Source organism: Pleurodeles waltl, chromosome 1_1 (assembly GCF_031143425.1).
Source record: "Pleurodeles waltl isolate 20211129_DDA chromosome 1_1, aPleWal1.hap1.20221129, whole genome shotgun sequence".
Lineage (NCBI taxonomy): Eukaryota > Metazoa > Chordata > Amphibia > Caudata > Salamandridae > Pleurodeles > Pleurodeles waltl.
Window position 1 is genome coordinate 507,210,947 of NC_090436.1, and position 14,437 is coordinate 507,225,383.

The 14,437-nt window shown below is 42.5% G+C and overlaps 1 protein-coding gene across 1 annotated transcript in view; it reads left to right on the top strand.

Annotated features, from left to right (window-relative positions):
- ADGRV1 (adhesion G protein-coupled receptor V1) overlaps window positions 1-14,437 on the top strand; it is a 2,003,619-nt gene that overhangs the window by 1,901,256 nt on the left and 87,926 nt on the right. Inside the window, exon 87 of the mRNA XM_069225272.1 lies at window positions 10,251-10,372. Coding sequence (XP_069081373.1) covers window positions 10,251-10,372 — 122 coding nt within the window. The remainder of the gene's footprint in view (window positions 1-10,250; window positions 10,373-14,437) is intronic.

Below are 14,437 nucleotides of genomic sequence, written 5' to 3' on the forward strand. Positions count from 1 at the left end.
TAGACAGCTTTTGACGTCAAAATGATTCTCGGGAAAAAATATGTAATCTTTCTCGCTAAATTAGGTACAGTTTCTATGTCTCCCTGGGTTTGACTGCTTTGAAAAGGGGCAGCGGCTTCCCGGAAAGGCAGGTAGAAAAGAAGAGGGTTGATGTGAGCGAGACTACATTTCAAATGGCCAATGTCATTCTAACATAGCAATCATAATAATATTGAACAAAGGCTCCTGTGCTCGTCGGGGGGAGATGTCGTCGCCATTGCTAAGAAGCGAACGTTGGCCTAGATAAACAAAGGAATGGCTGCCCAATAACAGAAGGCTTCCCTTTCTGCAGACGTTTTAGCATTGTCTGCGTATTGACTCATCACGTGGCGGGCGGTGGCACTGTGAACGGTTGTTAGAAGGTTCGAGCGGTTCACTCTTAATCCGTACTGTCTGCTCACCTTCGAGTGGATACACACTAGACTAGAGGCTGTATTACACAAAAGGCACACTGCCCGCGTCTTCGCTGCAGTGCACATTCAACTGGGCGTGCCATGGTCAGACCCGGACAGGGTGGCCGGTTATGAGCTGTAATAATTCGCACTGAAAATAAAGAAACGTGCGCAATGTTCCCATTGCTGGCGGGGACCTGCACCTGGACTATGTCCCAACCTATAACAGGAAACAGCTTGAATATATACGTCGTTTTAAATTTGCGTTGCACACAGTATAAGATAGGCTGCCACAACGTGCACACAAAGATTTAGGTTTATGATAAAAAAAATCTTCCAAAATATAGGTCTGACTAAGGTGCATACTGTACCTAGTGCAGATAGTTTTTATAACTCTTCATTAACAGCAGGCACTCCATAGTTTACAGCCTATGCCAGCTCCCAAGCAGCCTTTACATTTGCATATTAACCAGATAGCACATTTACACTTCTTTCAGGCAGCAGACACGCTGGCAAGAAAGCCTGTTTCTTGTTCAGCTGTCTGTCCCTCCTTCAGCTTCATAGAACAGGAGAATCTCTCCCTTCCACTTTAGCTGAGGCATCTCAAATGTCAGAATTACCCATCCATAATGGCTGTGTAGCTCAGGAACAATGCAGAAAAACAGAGCAGACAGCGATGCCTTCACCACTAGCATTACATTATGATAGCACAACCTCTTGAGGAAATACAAATGCAGGTAAACTCTCAGTGGGAGCACGCCAACCTCACTAGTACACTTCATCCACACTGCTCACCTGCACTCTCACGCTTGACAGAGAGGGGATAGCAAGAGGGTCAGGCCCTGACAGAACTATGCAGATCTACCAATGAGGTCAAGTGTGCACCCACTTAAAATTGGGTAAAGGTAAAAAGACCTGTACCAGATGACTATATCATCCTCAAATGCCACCAATCAGTTGTGTCATGAACAGAACTTGAATCATATTCACTATTTGGGCTGTAGAGGAGAGTGCCTCCTTCACGGTGGTCGTACAAAAGGCCCCGAGGTCCTTGATTTGCAGTTGCCCATAGAGGATACTAAGGCAAGCCTGTTGGCTGAAATTATATGTCCTGGACAATCGACATTTGAGCCCTTACTGATATTGTCCCAGGCCCTGACTGAATACCTCATGGTGCCCTGGTCCAAACCTTTTCTGCTCTAGCAGTCGGGACCCAAATTACTCAGCACCACAGACTTGTGCTGGGGGACATATACTTCATGAAGCTGCATCTGACTGCAGAGTCCTGTCATGCAGACCTCAGTGTGCAAGGTAAAGGCTATTTCTACTGCTTCTCTGGACAGAAAGTGCAAATACATTGATGCCTTGAGCAGGACAGTTTTTTTTTCTCCACCAGTTTAGTCACTAGTTCTTCAGCATTGTGTGCCTACACACATGCCCTCTGGGGTATGGCAAGCAAGATCTTGACTGACTGCCCTCTCTGTGGACGTTAGGTATTCCTTTTCCCAAAATTTGTCTGATGACTAGAACAAGGCTAAATATGTTTTGAGGGCTGGTCTGGCCACTACGGATTTTGTCGACCGAGCCATGGGCAATAGAGTCATTATTTGGTGCCTTTCTTGAATGCTTGCTACTAGGCTTTCCATAGACATCCAAGTCTCCGTGATAGACATAGATTTTGGTGGTCAGGTTATTTGGTGAAAAAGCAGAATCAGCTTTGTAACGATTTAAGGACAGTAGTGCTACAGCATGCTCCTTGGAATTGTTTTCCCTCACTCGCCACCAGCTATCCCAGATATTCTCAGGTTACTCAAGGGACTTGTCTACTTCCAGAGACAGACCCACAACCTTTCCAGCATTGTGCGGCTTCAAAGGAAAAGTCGGTGGCAGAGAGGATAGCCAGTAGAAACCTCAGGAGTACTCATCTTCCTCTTCACCAGCCACTGTCAAGAGACTTTAGTTTCTCCTACAATGGTCATCTTGCTCCAGTAAGAAACTGGATTCATTTTTATTTTGTCTACCCGGCTGACATGCAATTAATTAGGATTAGTGGGTCTTTTTTTCTGCCCTTCTCCTTCTTTTTGGGGTTTGGTTAATATAGGTACTCTGCCAGCAACATTATTGCATTTGCGGTGTTTATTTGTGTTTTATAAATCTAAAATGAAATCAAATCTTGACTTCTCTCAGCACTTGAAGTCTTTTTTGGAAGTACGTCCATGTCCAGCTAATCTTAGTGCTACAGCACTTTTTTCCATTATAAGTTGCAAGTAGTAATTTTCTTCCTAGCGGATTCTAGGACACCGTCAGCACTGGTGTTGGTTTGGCCTTTACTGGGTAGACATCTGGGGGCATCTGTACTTTCATGCAGCTTCTCAATGTGAGTCATATCCCATGCCACATCAGTGGCATCACTTTAACTAGCTGAGCCCCTTCAAAGTCTTGACTTCTTCAGAGCATCATCTTTATGCACTGGCACCACCAGTGCCCCTCCTGCTCAGTCAGTTAGGTCTTTCCTTTAAAGTTAGTTTCAGGCAGCCTCTCCCGGTAGGTTAGTCAACTCTACCCTAGGTTAATTAGTGGTCCTGACCTTGGCAAATGGAGCCGCTGGCCAGCACCCCAGGCCTGGACCTCAAAGGGCTCTCCCAGCCACCACTGGGACTGGAACGTAGGCTCCTGGTCAGAAAATGTTGGCACACTCAGGATGTTATTGCATATCTTTATACTCAAGTTTCGGACACTACTTGAATTTTCCAGCAGTTTAACCGCCATTGATCTCTTTTCCTAATTTCAGCAGCACTCCTCAGTCTAACCTAAATAAGAGATCTATGGAATGTTCTGGGGGAAACCTTACAGTATTCATCTGCTGTCTCAGCTCTTCCTCTAGGTCTCCATCTTAGGTACCATGAAATTATGCCGATACAAAATGAAACCAATGGTAGCTATCCCCACATGTGTTATTTGCTGTCCGTATGACTACTTCACATGCAGGTAGCATGTGCATAAACAGCATTTTGACTCATGGAGTGCATACACCTCATGAATGGACTTAGAACCTGGAGGGTAATCTAGTTCATGCTGTCTCTGCTTTGCGGGCACATATTTCATTTTGGCAAAGTTTTTCACTATCAGTGGCAGGAAGGGTGGCTTTAAGGAAATTGGTGGTTGTGCCGTGACTCTTGTATTACTTTGCCAATCCTCCTCTCTTTATACAGTGGCCCTTCTTTAATTCTTTGGAACGTCTGATAGGTGATCTTCTATGACACAATACACGTCACCAAGTAGCACTACTCAAAATGTATCTCCTGTCAGACAGTGGCAGACTCAATGTACCTAATTTCGAACATTATTATTTGGCCTCCTAATTACAATGGGTGACACTGGCTTGCGGGTTACAGACTAACAGATACAGTAATGGTCCATCCCCATGGGACCTGGAATGGTTACTTACCATTTTTCATCCCCTGGCCAACACACCATTGCTGAGCGCAAGTCTCCTCCAGGTCACTAATTGATGTTTTTGTAAGGCCCTGTTTATTACTCAGTCAATTCAACCTTATGCTCCAGCATTGCCACTACTTGGTATGCCATGTGGGTGCATGTCAACTTCCCTTAGGGAATTAGCACCATGGCACGTAGGAGACTACACAGTGTAGGCGACTTATATTGTGATGGAACCCTCCTCTCCATAGAGGACCTTTTGACTGACTTTGAATTTACACTGGGACAATTTTTGTTGCACACTTCTTTTATCGGAACTAGTCATGGGGAGAGATAAACTGGAACCCTTGCAACACTTTGCCATTCAATACCTACATGTCTTAGGTGTGGGTAGCCATCAGACCCAATGGCTGGCCTGCGCCTCACACATGCACACTGCCATTCCCCTTACCACACTGTGTAGGCATTGGGATGCAGACCTTGGGTGCTCTTATACTCATAGCGAATGGCAAGCTATCTTAACTTATCCTTCCTTAGTGTCCTGAAATGCCAATTTTTAATTAATATAATCTATATTTTATACCAAGCTTATTTAACTCCCATCATCAAAATGAACCATTATTTTCATCATAGTGACACTACTTGCCCCGCTGCCCAGCCCATGATGTGCAGCTTTTACACATGCTTTGGTTCTGCCCATCACTGACAGATTATTGGAAGGATGTCACAGTGCACTTGAATTGCTGTATAAGCACCGTTGTGACTTAAACTTGGAAAGTGTGCATTTTGGGTTTCTACCATTGCCCCAAAAAATAAATATAGAGCTGCAATATGGTTTGCGGACCTAACCCTTCTTTTGGCGAAACTGCTTATCACCCATAAATGGAAAGAAGCAAGCCCACCCCCTCTCCCTCAGCATGGGTTCTGTCCATGTTGGCATGGACTCAGGTGGAAAGTGCACTAATACACTGGGAAGAGGTGAAAGCTCTTCATAAATACACCATTTCTGACACATGGAATGCACTATTGTGGAAACTACTCTCTCAATGCTTAAAATCGATCTGTGAAGCCCAAGTAGTATCCTCTGGATCTACAACTTTTAGGACATTTCACTCTGTCATCTGAGTCCATTTAATATAGTTGGTAGCAAATACATCAATTGTTATCTCCGAATTGCAACGGACTATGATTTACACTTTGATACATTCACTATTTCTCTTCATGTGTTCCCAACTGTCATTAACATGCAGGTGCATAGTCTTTATTATAGGTGATGTACCATGTTGCTGTGCTATATGTACATGCAGTACTGAACACACAAAATGTAAACAAATTTTATTGTAGCACAAACATTGTATTGGAATGGAAACAAATGCACAAATGCCAATATAAAACTGTTTAAAAATGAATTTACGTAGAACCCTGTCAAAGGGGACTGGCAGAACAAATTAAAGATAAGAGAGAGGCTGGTAGGTTGCTCTCCTATGCAAGTACCAAGGAAAAGTGTCTGTGCTGCACTATAGTCACTTTTATTTTGCCATGACTGTCAGTTCTCTACAACCCAAACAGTTGACAGTTGTCACTCTCCAAAGAAAAGTCTGTGATCCCAACCACAGAGACCACTCTGAGTCTCACTCAGTATCATGGAAGAAGGCTCAGCGCACACACATGATGTGTCAAAAATAATAATGCTGGCTATGAGAACTTTAATGCAAAGGCTCATGCTCTTCAGAGCCATGCAGGGGATCTTTCTCTATCCCAATATGGCATATCTTCAGTGGTCGTCTGGAATACAAGTGTTCCTGTATCATGATCTAAGCACCGCATCTTTACAGGCCTTTCAATGTCCACAACCCCAGGACATTTAATTTATTTTCCCAATGTTTTGTGCATGAGCCTTTCTTAAGGCAATAATGCTCTGAGGCTTCTCAATCTCCTGGCCTTATGCATTCTGCTAGTAACCTCATTCCTGTTGGCATATACGAGGCCTGCAGTGGGAAGGGATGCAATACTGGGAACACCTTTCAGACAACATCCACATTTTGTATGAAGCACCCTGGGACCTTCACTGGTGGTTGACGGATGCTAACTTGATATGTGGCAGGCCATTCACCTTGCCTCATCTAGAGACTGGTCTCCGGTAAAGAATCTTCTGGAGCTGCCTGCTGCACATCTGTCCCTCAAGAACTTTTTGCCTTCCATCATAGGCAATTTATTCTGGTCTTGAAGAACAACAAGACTGTCATATGGTACTGCAACAAGCATGGCTGTGTGGGACCCGTGTCCTCTGTCTGGAGGCTCTTAAATGATTGTAGTGGGTGTACCATTATGACATAAACATAACAGTCAGCCACGTGGTGCCTTCCCTCAACATCAGGGTGAGAGAGCTCAACAGGCATCACCTTGCCAGTCATGGGTGGCATCTGTCTTTTCCTAGTGGGGTCTGCTGTTAGTAGATCAGTTTGCTACCTCTGAGAATGTGTAATGCCCAGCTTTTTTGTGCACCGAATTTCCTCTGCAGGGCTCTCTAGGAGACATTTTTCACCCACAACGGGACTTCTGTCTCTTGATGCATTTCTGTCTCTGCTACTGATTCCTCAGGTCTTGAAGAAGGCCTGAAAGGTGAGAGTCCAACTTATCTTGATAGCCCTTGACTAGGCCCAAAGTGTTTGGTTCTCCAGTTTGCCGAATATGAGCATTTGCCCTCCACTTCATATGTCTCTTATTGAAGGTTTACTTTCCCAGCAACAGGATAGAGTTCTGCACCCAAATCACCACAATCTTTACCTCTATGTGTGGTGATTAAGTGGACTCAACTGAGAGGATTTGATCTTAAATCATAGGTGGTGTATGTTCTTTTAGATGCTTTTTGCCTACCTGCTGCAAAGTTCATCTAGCTGACCGCTGATCTGTATGGTCACTAGGTGCAAGGAAAGACTGGTAGACCGTCTGCAGGCTAAGCTATCTGATTCCCTTCTGTTTATTTTATCTGTGTTTGCCTTATCACCCCTCTTCAATTCAAATAATCTATTGTGATGTGTTTCTTAAAAGAGCTCACATAAATGTTTCCCCCTGCTCCCTTTATTATGCCACAGTGGGGCCATAATATGCTGCTTATCTTTCTGTTATATCCACCCTTCAAACTCTGAAAATTTGGGCCCTGAGACTTTTGACTCTCAAGATTGTATTTTTATTTTCTATTTCGTCTGCACATCTTGTAAGTGAGTTGCAAGCATTGTCTTTTCCGCCACAGTGTAGCACCTTCTTCCCCTGAAAAGTTGATGGTACAGGCTCCGGTATTATCTTTCCCAAAAGTGATGTCTCCGTTTCATGTGGGACAATCCATCACATGTCCCTCATTCTTCTCTACACCACTTTCCTCTATGAGAGAGGAGAAGCTACATCGGTTGATCGTAAGTGGTACCTTACTTTGTTCATTTATAGAACAGAGGTCCCACCATTGAAATTGTCTACTATTTGTTGCATTTGCAGTTGCGAAGAAAGACGTGAGCCCATAAACAACCCTCCTAATGTAGGTTGTCCTTTGTATTGTCCTGTCTAATGCTGTAACAACGTATAAGCTTCTAAAGGGCCTCTGACCTCATCACATCTCAGCAAAGGCTGCCATTATGATATTAGCATTAGCAAGAGGAATTCTGGTTTGGGATATCTTATCAAATACTACTTGGGCTTCACCATGCATCACTGCATTTATTTTCAGATCCAGATGAAATGCCATTTTGCTGAATTGCTCTTGTTGGACTTCTTGGTGTAAAGTCAACTCCTCAAAGCCACCACCTTTGTAGGGGAACTGCTAAGGTATTATTATAAAGATGAGAAATGTGGGGTTAGAAGTAGCCATCAGAAGAACAGGTTATTTCTCTCTTTATTAACACTCTTTCTGAAGGATATTACTTTTAACCTTAGATTCCTCACCACCGGCCCACTTCTCCATTCTGAAGAAAACCGTTTCCGTAGGTAATAATGACCTACACAAGAGTTTGCACATTGTGCATTTCCTTAATTAGTCAGTTGCTCCATGTCTGAGGGTGCAGAAAGTGTCAATGATAAACTGATGTGAAAGCACAGGGGTGGTGCCTTTATGCTCTGTGTCATGCCCATAAGTGGGATGAAGTCGTGGTGGAGCTCAATGTCACCACCCACCAACATACAAGTACTATTGCAGACCTTTGTGCATCCCCTCTGGCACATGGGGGAATTCGAGAGGTGAGAAATCTGTTGTTAGAGTATCCGCCAGAGTAAAGTACCTTTTGTTGACAGTCATTTATTTTCCCCAGAAAATCATAATGATGTTTTGGTATACATGATTTGTTAGAAGCCTACTGTATTTCTTAATAATATTATGCTTTTCATAATTCATTTGCTTGCCTAAAAATAAGTCTGCTCACTGTTTCATTTGTAAGTTTAGAAAATGTTATTCAAGATGACATTCTGTTAGGACCCGTCTCCAGGTAATGTTTTTTTTGCCTCAACAGAGTGCATGCATTGTAAGAATGTCACATTTATCTGTCTGTACCATTAACGACACAGTGATTTAAATAACATATATTGATTTATTAATTTATTGATAGCATCACTCATCCCAAAGAAGGGTGTCAGAGCATTTTATTTCACAGACTCATATTGTACCGAGACACTATATTATACAAGTGTGTAAATCAGTAAATAGGCAATGTTATGTAAACCAGTGAGGGTTACAAGATGTAGAAGTCAAATGCCGTCCTTACTGGTAGACATTAAAGGGTAAGAGTACATAGTTGGGAAAACTGCAAAGTCAGGATTTAAAAGGTAACACAGTGGTAGAGGTTGTCTGTACTAAGATGTTATTACTATTAATAGGAACCTAACCCATGCCTTAAAGTTTGAATGGTGCTCCTTGATGCCAGTTCATAGCTCACCGTGCTACTTTAGAAGGATTGCAACTTAAGAAGAGCAAATAACAAAAGGATCTGTGTGTCAAAACCAGTAACCCACTCACCTACCTACATCATTACCTATATTTCTCAGTCATCTACATGTTACATGATGGCTCAATATACATTTATGCTATTTTATGAGTCAAAACTGTGACCAGACAAGACACACATCTCTCTATCAAGTGCTTCAATCACCAGAGCATTTTTACTTTTGCTAGGTACACAAAGGTCTCTGCAGCAACTGCCTTAACCCCATGTGATATTTTAATATTCCTCCTATTTGTAACCAGTTAACTGAGCTAGATCAGATTTTCCTTGTTACCAATAGCTTTGCAGCAAAGTTAAAAAAAATATGTGTATAAGTTGACTGTCAGACTTTGCTTTTCATTACTCCTCACCTCGTAACTCCATCCCCTTCCTGTTACCACACCTTGCCCCCCAATGTATGGGTTTCCGCTGTATTTTTTTTTTACCAATTTCAGCAACTGGTGTACCTAAAAATTCAGCTCCTCAAAGTGAAACACACCCGTCATGATAAAGTATATGGTTTTTGATTACTCAATGCAGAGATTAAATGTGACACAGGACATTCTGACTTCCAGGTTACACACATTATGATGAATTAGCAGCCTTTTGAGTAGAAGTGTCCGGTTGGTCACTGAACAGCACATATTTGAGTATCCTGAATACTAGGAAGAATTGTTTGATCATAATAAGGCGGATATGTGGCCTGAGCTGCTGACTTTAGAAGTGGGGAACTAGGTTTGAGTCCTGGCCTTGGCTCAACATCCTGTGTTTCTAAGCAAATCACCGCTTCTCCCTGTGCCTCCATAAAATAAAAAAACATTGTAATGTAATCTGGTGAGCCAGTAAAGCACGCCGACGCCCTTGGGTTGAGTTCGCTCTAAAAACACATTCTACAAAAATATAAAAAATAAAATAAAAAATACAGTATGGGTTGAGCATGTAGGTTCTTTCAACAAAAGGAGGCGCAGGCTAATTTCCGTCCTCTTGCTTCTAAAGTGGCTTTAGCGGGAGGGTAATTGACTGCGAAGGGCATGGTATAACAGTGGGTTTCTTCCTGATACAACGTGTGGACTACGTCCTTGTAGGTGAATAGTGTTTGCTGTCTGCCCGGCGGTATGGCTGTTTATGCATTTAAGGAGCGGCTTGTTTTGCTTGGCCATGTCTGAAAGAAATGAGACTACACAGAGCCAGGTGATGGTGAGCCATTTCCGCTGCTGGTGACTTAACAAATGAAGGACATTCATCAGTGGAATGTGCATCAACCACGTCTTTCTAGGAAGCGCCCAGAGGTTGAAGAAAGGTACTTTTGCCTCTGGCCCAAATACACTGCTTATGTTTAACAACATGTAATTGGCTACAGATGCAAGCTCTTTGTGGTGTCCTCGTCCCTGAATAAAAGTTGTGAATTCATTTTCAGAGGTCCCTCTGGTATTGTACTTATTCGCTCTGATCTCCGTAACATGGCTGTGGGGAGGACTGCACATTGCCTACCGACACCTGTGGATGCTGGTCCTGTTCGTCATCTTCAACAGTCTGCAGGTGAGAGGGAATCCATGTTGTTCTACTCCAGGTTTTAGGAGCAGATCTTCTGCCTGACAAAATGTATGTCTCCGTTTAACTAAAGTGCTCTATCAAATATTTCTAGTTTGTATGTGGTTTTGACACATGAGAGCTTAGTTTATAACCATACCTCCGGCTGTTAACCCCCACCTTTCCTGGTGAAAAGTAAAATCTAGATGTTGCCTACACCGCCACTCTTAGTGCTGAGGAAGAAGATTACATAAAGTTGGTGTCACTTCCCAAATATGGTTGCACCTTCTGTTCCTTTTTTTCCCTGCTCCTGTACCAACGTTTTCCCAACAAACCCTCCTGTTAATGCCGCTCTTTCCTTTTTAGTCAAATTCTCTGTTGATCCTTTGTTGCTTTTCCTTTCCAATTTTTCCGGATCAGCACATGCCAATTCAGAAAAGGTGTCGATCTTATTGCCAGGTGTGAGGGACCAACAAAATTTAGATTTTGGTTTCAAATTACTGTATTTATGACAGTCGGTACGTATATCTAGTTCCTCCAAAACCCCTGTCATGGTGAATAGTTCATCTTCAAGGTTGTGCATTCGGTCAAATGCTGTTTTTATATCCTCTGCTTGTGCAATTGTCAGTTCTGTTTCTTAACTCTGTACCTCATCTTTGTTATTATTTTTAGTTGGTATTTTTGAAAAGTATTTAGCTAATTTGACCTTTTGCACACATTTAAAAATATCTATTTTCGTTTGTGCAAAATCAAAATGTTGTTCTGGACAGAATGTTAAGCCTCTATTTGATACTTGTATCTCTTCCTTATCCAATTGAAAAGTTTACCACTACATATTCTTCAACTTCACTTTCTTGATGATTCATTTGTCCACTTTCTGACTCCGTAATTAGTATTTTCTTTTTCACCCTCATTTGACCTGTTTCTTGTATTCCCTGTTCCACGTCCATGTCCACATCCCCTTCCTCTGCCTCTTGGTGTTCTTTTATCTATGAACAGGAGTTGTAGTTCTTTAAAAAAAGTTGTGTTGAGGGAACTTCATATAAACCCTCTCCTTCACCTAATTCTGCATCTGATTCCCTGATGATCCCATTTGGGGATACATTCCACTTCTTTTTGTCTGAGCAATACTGCTTTTTCAAATTCTCAAATCTCTTTGCAAACATAATGGGATGGAAGAGAGAGATTGTTATTGCAATGGTCTCTTCATACAATTACTTAAAAGCATCACACTAGCAAAATGTATCATACGAATGTTATACTTACGTTTTGATGCACAGCAGAAAAGAGTCTCTTCTGGCCTACTGGTAAAGCTCTTGAACTGTCACTCAGTAGGCTGAAGGTTAAAATCTTGGTATCTCATGGCAGCATGTCTGATTATTTACTCATTTTGAATGTTAAACATTCCTAGTGATGGAATATTCACATTATTTTCCCATCACAATCTGTGGCTTAAGTGTCATTGTTATTTCATGGTTATTTCTGGACACTGCACAATAATAAGTCTTGTGGCCTAGTGGTTAAGGTCTCACACCTCATACTGACAACTGAGGGCTCTAATCCAAGTGCGTCAATTGTCATTTCTCAGCTTTAAACTATTTTAAACTTTAAATCTTTGAGGTACCTGCAAAAAGTTGATCTCACTCTTTTTACTTGTCAAGTAATTTTTTTTCAATTTGTCAGAACATTTCTCATTCTAAGTGGCACAAGGTTGGGTGGTTATAGGGGGTTGCTTGAGTTATAGTTACCTTTGTGCATGAGTTATAGTTACGTAAAATAACTCTAACTATAACTGCTTAATTTATATAGTTTTGTGCTAGTAAATTTACCCCTGTAATACCTGTAACCTCTGTTTTTGTCAGTGAATATATATATACATATATATATATTAATATTACCTACTTGCGGATTGCCAGTAGGTAGTTATAGTTAGGACTATGTTTCCATATCCATAGAAAAAGCATTTTTTCACTTGCCTATTTCCAGAAAAAGTGGGCCAGTGATTCTTGTTGCGCATGAAAAAGTTTGGGGTGATTGGTCAAGAGTGGGGGCCAAGAAAAAGTGGGGGGTCAAAAAATGTGCGTTTCCCATGTTAATTCCCATAGGAGTTTTGAACATGACTACAACCTGAACCGCTGGGCAGAATTACACCAAATATGGCAGAAAGATAGATTTTATTTCACAGAATGTGCTTTTGTTATTTGGTGCAAATTCGTTCAGTAGTTTTGAAGATATTAAAGGGAAAATTAATTTGTATATATAGGGCAGAGGATTCATCGCAACGTTTTCATGTTAATTGCGGCGAATTCACAAATACGCACGCCAACAGGAATGCTGTGATTGGCTGGACACAACCTGTCCGGAAAGTCGAGGCTGTAGGTTACGGGCCACAGTCCCCGGGGCGGAAAAAGAAAATAAAAGTGGCATAATGGGTGAGGGTAGAGGTACCCTGACCCCAGGGGTGTTATATGGAGGTCTTTAAGGATCAAATTATGGGCTTACATTTTTTTTCACAATGTGATATTTTTGCGAATACATCGCAACTCTCAGCGTGGCCCCGTGTAATGTTGCAAGATGTGTGAATTAAAAAAAAATTCACAGAACCATTCATACACTAATTCATTCACTCATAGTAGCACTCAGAAACTCATGCAGCTACTGACAGAGTTACTCGGACCCTCACATGCCCACTCACAGACCCACTCAGAGACTGACGCACCCACTCAGAGTCTCATGCACCCACTCAGACCCATTCACACACTGACGCACCCATGCACAAATCCACTTAGACACTGACGCACCCACTCACAGACACACTCAGACACTGATGCACTTACTCACAGATCCACTCAGACAATGATGCATCAAACTCACAGACCCACTAAGAGCAAAACTCTCGCACACCCACTCCCACACCCAGACAGACAGCTGTGTGCGACGCGGTGTTGGGTGGTTATAGGGAGTTGGCTGCAGAGCCTGGCTGCCAAAGGCCGTGCAAGGTGGTGGTTGGATTGACGTATAGTAATTAAAATTACATTACGGTTAAAAAAATATAGAAATCCACTGAATAGATGTTACAGGGATATATGCCAGTGACGGTTGTAGAATAAAGGGTGGGCGTAAATCTGAAAATCATGCAGATGCCTGTGCTTATGAATGTAACTTAAATAGATGAAGTCGAAGGATCCTCATTCTTTATTGATGCTTGTGCAGGTTTGATAAATAGCACCGACTTACCATACTTTAAGCTCTAAGCTACAAAAAGGCACTCATAACAGAAAAACAGCCCTTTTAAGACAACCACATAGAACATAAGGATCTCCACGCATGAACAGTTCACTGGTGGCCTAAGCACATCCACTTCCAGATCACAAAACAGTGAAGGAATGAGCACATCAAAGAAATCCATTTGGTTGGAATTTGGTACATAAATCTCTGCAGGTGTTAACCGTGCCCCATCTAAGTGGCCCTCCACCCCTACATATCTACCACCGGCATCCACTCTGTGCTGTTCCACCACAAATGGTACCCCTAGTGCAATCCATATAAGCAGACACCGGACGAACACTGAGGATGTAGTACCAAAGACCTGCCCTCCATTTTGTACCAGACTTTGTGGAGTTCCTCAGCCACAAGTTGTGTTTCGTATAACAGGGCTGTGTGTGTTCAGTGGCGCTTGAGGTAGGTGTATATTTGGTAGCATTTGGAAGGGGTCACCATGCCATGCGCGTTCCATGTCACCACATTGTATTGCACTGTGAAAGTATCAGTGCATGTCCTCATGGTGTTCCCCAGAGGTGTGTGTGCCAGGCTACGGGCCAGGGACTCAAAGTAATTCATACCCTGTGTATACAATAGCACGCTATCGAACACTGCAGCATTCCCTCCCAACTGCGTGCACTGCCCAGGAGTCGATGTACAGACAGTGGCTTCACTAAACAAATCTAAAACAACAAACCTAACATAACAGTTGCACCCCCCACCTCCCAGCCAGGTGTCATGTGAGTCTCTGGCCAAACCCTACTGAGCAATACCCATTAGGCAATAGAATAATGTGACAGGCAATAAATGCCA